We start from the raw sequence: 8,872 nt of genomic DNA on the forward strand, positions 1-8,872 counted from the left end.
GCTTCGACAACATATATCGCACTCATTATAAGAAGCAAAAGGTTATATCAAAAAATTATTAGTATAGAATCACAGAAACCCTGGTTTAGAACCAGAAAAAATACAAAACAGAGAGGTACATAGACACAGGACAATTCTTATAATTGCTTGGAAACATTATTTTCCCGCTAAGTCTTGATTCAATTTTTTTTTCTTACTGCGCATATGATGTTTTTCCATTTTATTTGTTTTTTTTTTACAAAAAAAAAAAAAAGAAAATAAAGACTAGTATTTTACAAAATGAAGAGTATTGTTCTTGAAGATGATGGATGCGGATTTACACAGGCGCAAAGTCCAGTTCCAATATTTTTCTGTACATAATGTAATCCATCGCAGTCCCAGAAGACAGAAAAAAAGTAATGTCTTCCGCAAAGTTTCTCAGAAAAAAACGGTCCTATATATAGTCTTCTTGAAGGAGGATTGGGGGTGCAGAAATTTGGTCCTCTTTTCCCTCCTCCTCTCTGTTTTTTTTGTCATATAAGGATCATTGGATGGACATGTAAGGCCAGTTGAAGCTGCTCCCGGATAATAGCATATCCCTGATGAGGGTTTCAATAGGAGTTTTACCTACCAAGCGAACGAAGAACAGCTGTTCGATTACCGAGGAGGAGACGGTGCGTAGAGAGGGCAGCCGCAGCAGGAGCTTGCCAAAGCGGCTAGGTTGGTTGGGGTACTGGCTCCTGACGTACTCCTCCAGGGCGCACTGCGACTTCTCCTGTAGGCTCTCGATGTGAGCGGCATCTGACAGGCCGCAAGCGTCTAAGGAAGAAAAAACACGGACAAACACACACAATGTAATCAGCTGGGGTGCCATATGCAGAGTAGAGATCTTAAAATTAAGCAAAATCTAAAAATATGCGATTCAAAGATATGCCCTGTATGCCAGAGCTAGAGTAGATACAAGTCATTCAGAATGCAAAGGCCTTCTTTTAACGGTTTAAACTATTTATGAGATTTTTTTTTAATTATAAATATAGTCCAGGTTGAAATTTAGGAAAGCTTGTTGACTTTTTTTTTAAACGCACACCCTTTCATACCCAGCTTGAGTCGTGTGTAATGTATTTGGTAATCACGTGTTTTTTTGACAATGTGGTTTGGACGAACAAGGCTGCCCAAACATGCTGCATCACACTCACTGTCATACAGGGTAAACAAAGAGAGCATGCTGCTGCAGAAAAAGCGATGCACAGTCCAGCGCAACCAGCGACAATTTAGAAGTACTTTTTGGCACAGTGAGCGTGTTTACACCTAAAGGTGACGGGGAAAGTTTGAGAAATAACAAAAAAAAAAAAAAAAAAAGGCAAACAAACAACATAAGGTAGGCTACATGCAGGCCCAAAGGCCGCTGCTCTTTATGTCTGAGCTCGGGGGATTTAAGTGTAAACGGCACTGATGAATCTGAAATTACACTGGATGTAATGTGACCTAATTACTCTGCAGTAAGCTGTTAAGTGATTTCGCCGGCTCTTCTCTCCAAAGACCACTCTTGGCCTGTTTTTTTTTTTTTCTTCTTCCCAGATTGTAGCCAATAGGACAGGCCTGTTAAAAGCGATCAGATTTATCAGAGGAGGGTGAAGGAAACAGCGTCGCACAGCAGCGACATGAAAATGTTGAAAAATGAAAGCATGGGGATACGCGCTTGGTGGCCTCTGTTGTCAACGCTCTGTTTAGGGCGCACAAAGGGGACACAAGGCTTGTTGGTGTCATGCACACGTTCTCTCCTTCACTGCCGTGAAAAAACTTTTTTTTTCTATCAAACCAAACTTATAAAGTGGTGTAACCGCTGACATGCATAGTCCTAAAAGAATAATCCTCAGACATGTCATTGTATTCAGTGTTGTTTTTGTAAAAAAAAAAAAAAAAAAAATGCAGATGAAAGAAAGGCACTCAGCTCTATAAGCGGCTAAACAGAGGCTTTGGAGCCCATTCTTAATTTCTCACTATAACTCACTATGGCCCAGACACAATAACCCCATGAACTCGAGGGCAACCCAGAGATCTCCCTGTGATTTACTGTGACCTCAATCCGGCCACTCACAGCCCCCATGTATGCAAATCGCTGTGAGTGTCTGTTCAAAAACGGCACCGATCGATGCGGTTCTTAAATTAATTATTTTGAGACAAAACATGCAGAGATCCAAAATGAATTTTGCAGTATTAGAGAATAAAAAAACTCAATGCATGCGCGAGGAGAAGGTCGGTCAAAGACAATCCATAGTTCTCCACAAGGGCACCCTGTTAATATACCCCACCAACCGACTGGAGCAGGGGGGCATATAGCCTTCATATCCCGACCAAGAGTTCTGTAGAACCCAACAAAGCAGTCTGTGCAAACATGGTTGCAAGAGAGGTCAATGCAGGACAATGATCAGATCTTTGGAGAAAACAGTTTCCCCTGGTCAGTCGTTATTCATGTATGCTATACTGACAGGGCTGCTGTGTTATGGGAGGCAAACAAATCTACTCTGATCCTGGCAAAGTGCCACGTGACTTTCTAGAGTCGACACCAGTTTTGTAGCTCATCACACTAACTAAATAATCTGTTGGAAAACATGGGGGAACGCTAATGTGTGGGTATGTATGTGTGCATGTGGGTGTGTGTGTTTAGCTTCTCTTGCTTGGATGCATTTCTGTACATCTTACTCACAAACTGTTTCAATACCAAGGTGACAAAGTCAAATATAAACAAACCAAAAATCACCCCCCAAAAACTTTCCTTTCACATTGAGACCGGGAATTAAACTAGAAATACACCTTTGAAATTAGTCTGAGCAGTTGGCTATTCATTTGCCTACTCTCTAATAACATAATTAAATAAATTACATTTGAAAATAGTACCACGACAATATAGCCTATATATATATTTTTTAAATATAATTCATTTTACATGCAATTTAGAGAATAATAACATTTCTAGGTTAATTTGCCGTGATAAAAAAATATATATATTAGTTGATAAATAATTAAAAAATTAAACGCATCTAATTATGAACAATCTGCATTGTATTTCAAATAATATAATATAATATAAAGTGAAATAATTAATGTTAATTCTCAAAAAATATATATAAATAAAATTCTAATTACTAAAATATGCTAATGTGCGTCTTCTTTTACAAGAATATTGGATAAAATTGTTATAAAATCCCCTAATAGTAATAATAATAAAGAAGTTCAGCTGAATACTTATGATCATATCCAATGACAGGTTATGTAACTCTTGGTTCAGTGTCATTGCAAACTCGATGAATTTTAGTTTAAAACTTTAAGCAAACTTTATCAGTAGTTTTCTGAGTTTAGACGCTCGTTTTCCTTTTCTCCAGACATTACAGACCCTAATAGCACCAGGCGCACACAAATAACTCCAAAATAGCCTCTAAATTACGCAGCTGAGAGTAAGTAGGGACATTTAAGGACCCCGTACCCCAGTCAGGCATCAATTAAGCTATCAACAATGTAGGTTACTTTTGAAAAGTGCCGCTGATTACTTTTCAAAGCTGTACAACGCAGAAAATATCCTCAGTAAGTAAGAAAATTAATGGGTCAGCTAAGATTAATCTACTAATAACTTGTGTTATTAAGTGCAGCTCCGTGTGCACTCATATGTGAGTCAACTTCCATCAGCCTTTTTCTTTTTTTAATATATATATATATATATATATATATATATATCTCAGTCTGTTAGGGATTATTTCCTGCCCCCGAAGACATGTGTTTGCTCACGAAAAAAAAAAAAAAAACACGGATAAAAGCGAACAGGCACGCTCATAAACGCATCAGCTGTCATAAATCACCCACTGACAAAGACTTTTTTCTTATTTACGCTCAATTATTTGACACCTGTTCCAAAATGGACACGGGAACCCTCGGCTTCAGTTAAGACGTTTTGGTAGAAAAAAAAAAATTTAAATCCCTCCGAAATTATATCTTAATTATGATGCGATTGTACATAATCTCCTATTTAAATGGGCTTTCAACTTAAACTTGATACACTACTCAATCTGGGTTTGTTTACTCGTCTTATGCTGCGGCTGCATTTGACATGGGAATGCATGTCAGTGGATATCAAGCAAGCTGTTGACAAAATGGCTCTTTCATCGGCCACACAAACATCTCTAGCACTAAGCTGCTGCCTGACAGCCATGTTCCTGATGCCTCTGCACGCATGTGACGACCAGAAGCAGGCATCGTTTCATTCTAAACATGTCCATCTGTGTTTAAGTGTGTCCCTATTTGTGCGAGGCAGTGCTCTGGACAACCCACCCGATGTAAAAAGCACGATGGCCTTGAGGCAGCTGTACTCCGCCGAGTCTACGTGCAGGGTCTTGAGCTTCTCCACTTGCTCCTGGAAGATCCGGATGTGGTCCATGAAAGCCACGACGCGGTCCGCGGACATTGGTGAAGCGTGCAGGCCCGCCGCAGCGAGCAGAGGGGCCACATGCAGAGGCATGGAGCACTGAGCCGCGTTAAGCACAAACAACTCGCTCCACGTCAGCCTGAGAAGAGACACCTGGTCGGTGATCTGCAGGTCGGGGAAGAAGGGGATGTTCCTCGCCCACTCCACGGCGCTGAAGAGCAAGCGTGCCGCCAGCTCGCAGATGTTCTCGATGCCCATGATGTTGTTGGGTTGCATGCACTGGCTCCCGTACCGAGAGGTCGGGTAAGGCTCAGCTCGCAGCAGTAATGAGATGTATCCTGACAGATAGCAGTGGCCGTTCAGGGGGTCCCCGTTCGTCAACGCGTACTGGCCTGGGTTCGGTTGGGTTGGAGGCATTCTTCCTCGCTGAACCGCTGACAAAAAGAAAGAGAAAAAGAGGAAATGTGCATCCAGGACTGATAAACATTGTCCAAGAGTAGTGCTTCTTTTTTTCTTTTATTTATAAAAATGTCATGCAATAAAAATCAAATCAATAAAAAAACATTCTTTAAAGCAAATTATCCCATAAAGGACAAGATATTAAATATGTCCTGTATCACTTAATCTTCACTCTGAATTTGTAATATTAGGATACAGGCTGTACAGCTGGTTTCTATGCATGTGAAAATATATTCACACATAAATTACATCCATGTTTCGCTATTAGCAATATTGCAATAGTCTACATTCTGTTTATGCATAATTTATTAATTTAGTTTTACTTAAACTATTGCTTATTTTTGGCCATGCAGGTTCGAAATATAAAGGACAATTGTTCTAAAATTATCAGCATAATTTCATATTTTATCCAAGCCTAAAGGTCAGCTGGGAATAAGAAGGGAATTTAGCTCATGCGTATTACTTTAATAAATTATTAATATAGGGGGGATTTGGTGTGCACGTCAAATAACAGCTAAGTTAAATGTAGGGGGTGTCTTTGTCAATTTGGAAAAAAATAAAGAAAAAAACTGTTGACAAAGAGGGGAAAGTTAGATGGCCTCAAATGCAAAGCAAGCAAAAACAATGAGGCATGAACAACTTGAACGACGTGATTCAGTGTGTCTGAGCTGCCCAGTCAGCACAGAGACGTGGCTTTGTTGTGCGCTCATTTTCACATTTATACACACACATTCCACGTAGAAATCCTGTTGTGTAATTGTAAATTAGTAGGATTACTTAAGGGGACTTCGAAAAAGGACTATAAGCCTGATACTCAAACTCCAAACATAAACACTAACACTAACACACACACACACACACACACACCAAAGGGGGGATACGAACGCTTCAATTATACGCGTAAATTCACTATTCTACGCTGAACCTCAACGTGAATTAGATTTGCAGGGAGATGGAGAGTTTTTGACTGAAAGATAAACCAAAATAAATGAAAATGGAGGTTAACAAGAGCAGCCGCTTTGTTCAGGCGACTTGCATTCACAGGCATGTAACTGCCGCTGCACTGGCCTTTCACCTCCAAAACACACCCCAACGCAAAACCCTAAAACACCAGCCCTCCATGTAAACATCCCGCCAAATTAGATAAATAAACCAAACATGGATGGAGAATATAGTAGTAGCTATAGCCTATGCCCAGCTATAAAGCCTGTGACCTTAATGCAACATGGCAGCCCTCTCACTGCTGCTGCTATTCTAGGATGCGTAATCATGAGTGGGGCTTTAAAACATATATTCACCTTCCCGCCGCATCCCCACTTTTAAGCACTTCTTCAGCCGGCAGTATTGGCACTGGTTTCGGTGATGCTGGTCAATTGGACAGTTCCTATTGGCACGACATGAGTACGTTAAGTTCCTGCGTACACTCCTCTTGAAGAAACTTTTGCATCCCTCGCAGGTGAACTGGCCATAGTGTTTGCCGCTCGATTTGTCCCCGCAAACCACACATTCAATATGCTGCTGGCTCTGTCCGGAATTCTGGCTCCCTTTATCCCCGGCGGTCCCCGGCGTGGACGGGGGTCCCGGCTGGCTGGGGGTCTGCGGAGTGTGCGGCGCCGCCGACGCCGCCTGCTGCTGCTCCCTCGCCGGCTGCGCTGCTGGGTTGGGGCCGTTCGGAGGTCCTCCGGCCACGTCTTCCTGCGGATCTCGCCAGACGCTAACTACCATTGCCATATCTCGGCCCCGGAAAGTGCTGTAAAGCGAAATGATCGCCGATGTTTATGGAGCGTAGAGAAGGAAGAAAAAAAATCTCAAAAGATGGGACAGTGCAAAGTCAAATCGAAGCACGCAATCTCATATGGGTGATAAGAGAGAGAGCAAACGCGATCAATACATTCAAAAATCAGAAGGCACCCGATCAGGATATGCAAGTATCGGGAGGCCAGTTCCAAGGTAAATTGCAGTCAGCCATTCAGGAATCCCTAATCTTGTAGGAAAACCCGAGTCCAGACGTAAAAAAATACAGTCAGATAAAAAAATAGCCACAAAAGAAAGGCAGGAGCGTGTAAAAAAACCAAAACCTTGTCGCTGGAAAGACGCGATCCAAAGTGCTGCGGAGATAAATTCCTCTCTCCTTTCTTCCCCTTGCTCCTTTACTCTCCCGTCTTCGTCGTATAGGAGGAGGAGGAGGAGAAAAAAAAAACTGAAGAGCTGGGCTTTTTACATCTATATTCTTAAATAAACCTCATCATCTCGCCCAGCTGCGAAGGAGAACCGCGTCGCCGAATGAAGTACCCATGTATAGTTTCACCTCTCTCCAGCGGGGAGGAACGGGGATACGAAGAGGAAAAAAGACTGAGGAAAAAAGGAAAAAAAGAAGAAAAAACACCAACTAGTACTAATAGGATATGCAAGAAGAAGAAGGAGAGACCCCCAAAAATGAATGCGCTTAAACGAGAGGACCAGCAGAGCAATGTTTCCGAAACGGGGGATCTGCGCGAATGTCTGTATATAGTGAACTTTGACACTACTATTGAAACTGACACGTTTCTATGGAGATCGCTGCGCCTTATATGGTGCTCATGTCAAGGAGCCAAGAGAGGGGCTGCTGGAGACTGATAATCAAAGAGGACTGACTGGCCAGAGCCCTGCATAGAGGAGGAGGAGAGGAGGGGGGATAGAGGGAGAGAGAAAATGGGAGGCTAAGGTTATAGCCAAGCCCTCTCTTTCTCTCCATTGGTTAGAGCCCCCCTCCTCCGTTAGAGCGCTGCAAAAAATATCCAACTAGATAAATCATTTGCTCTCATATTGGATCACAAAATTGTCTCTATTTTATTAGTATAAACACCAAGCGCGCATTGTAGAGTTCCGCGTAATTTTCTCTACCGCTACAAGTGATAAATAGCATGTTGTCTTATAATATTCCAAATTAGGGATATTCTCTTATTAAAAAAAATAATAATAAAATGGAAAAGGAATTTACATCTTCCGATCGAAAAGCGGTCAAAGAGCAAGATCCAACATCCATTTGGTCCTTATCTATATCTAGGATTTTCCAGCCTCGGTGCTGAACTGTCTGAGGATGGATATTTTTTACAGTGTGGGCATGAACGACTGGAGGGGGCTTGGGAGGAGAGGGGGGGGGACTCTGACAGGCACAATTTACATTGAGCTCGCCCCGCGCTGCTATTTACTTTGAAACCTGATTAGTATGGGCCGTCTATTGTCACCAAAAAGAGGAAGAAACCCTGGATAGAATAGCGAAAAAAGCGGGTTAAAGGCAAGAGAGGGAGAGAGAGAAGACGAGAGAAAAAGAGAGAGAGGAGGTGGTGGTGGAGGGTTGGGGGTAAAGCTTTTAAGCACGACAAATAAAACCAAAAACTGTGCGCAGCCACCAAAAGGGGGGAATCTGACTCAGATTTCCCCCCCTTAAAGTTTCAAAATGCCTTGTCTCGGACTGTTGTCTTTATTATAAAACTAACGGGGGTCTCTGCTGCTTTGGAGCGGATTATTATTTTCACACGCTGTTTTTTTTTGTGTGTGTGTGTGTCCTTGGCATGCGCATTGCGGTACAGCGATCGGCTGTAATCGCCACCAGATTTGCTCATTAAAACTTATAATTTAGTTTAAAAGCAGTTTAGGAAATTATCACCGTGGAGAAACGATGCGCAAATACCGCGTTATGCCGGATGCGTTTTTCAGATGCGGGCAATTTCTCGAAACTGGAAACGATGTTTAACAATTACCAACATCCCACAGTCTCACAAACACTTACACGGGAGTGGCTTTATGTGTTAATGATGAGATGAATTCAAAATCCAGTGAAGTTACGGGGGATTTTCACGGGGATTGCAGCTTTTATGCATCAGTGTTTCTGCAGGCTTCTCAGACTCAAAAATGTCTGGAGCGCGCTGCCATCTAGCGTACGTTGTGTAATTACACCCCTATAATAATCAACGTACAAGCCATCAAACTTGCATTTTTAAGCGTTTAAACTTATGAATTAATAATAATAAAATA

General features: G+C 42.0%; 1 protein-coding gene across 2 annotated transcripts; it reads right to left on the reverse strand.

Moving 5' to 3' along the window:
- Positions 1–217: 217 nt before the first annotated feature.
- Positions 218–7,427, reverse strand: nr2f1 (nuclear receptor subfamily 2 group F member 1). 2 transcript variants are annotated; one of them, XM_015373313.1, is made up of 3 exons: positions 6,154–7,427; positions 4,303–4,827; positions 218–798 (listed from the first exon to the last, which is right to left on the reverse strand). In XM_015373313.1, the coding sequence occupies exons 1-3, from the start codon at positions 6,584–6,586 to the stop codon at positions 524–526; spliced, it is 1,233 nt and encodes a 410-aa protein (XP_015228799.1). In that variant the 5' UTR covers positions 6,587–7,427; the 3' UTR covers positions 218–523. The 2 variants fall into 2 exon arrangements, with proteins under 2 accessions (XP_015228799.1, XP_015228798.1); XM_015373312.1 differs by having other exon boundaries at positions 4,303–4,830; positions 6,154–7,421.
- Between the last annotated feature and the right edge of the window lie 1,445 nt (positions 7,428–8,872).

Source organism: Cyprinodon variegatus, unplaced genomic scaffold, assembly GCF_000732505.1.
Source record: "Cyprinodon variegatus isolate N-32 unplaced genomic scaffold, C_variegatus-1.0 Scaffold85, whole genome shotgun sequence".
NCBI lineage: Eukaryota > Metazoa > Chordata > Actinopteri > Cyprinodontiformes > Cyprinodontidae > Cyprinodon > Cyprinodon variegatus.

Excerpts from the sequence above, each read along its gene's own strand:
- nr2f1 (XM_015373312.1), bottom strand. The coding sequence starts at position 6,586 with ATGGCAATGGTAGTTAGCGTCTGGCGAGATCCGCAGGAAGACGTGGCC. Across the intron at positions 4,831-6,153 it reads AGTGGGGATGCGGCGGGAAG|CGGTTCAGCGAGGAAGAATG; the intron begins GTGAATATATGT and ends TCTTTTTGTCAG. Across the intron at positions 799-4,302 it reads CATCGTGCTTTTTACATCGG|ACGCTTGCGGCCTGTCAGAT; the intron begins GTGGGTTGTCCA and ends TTTCTTCCTTAG.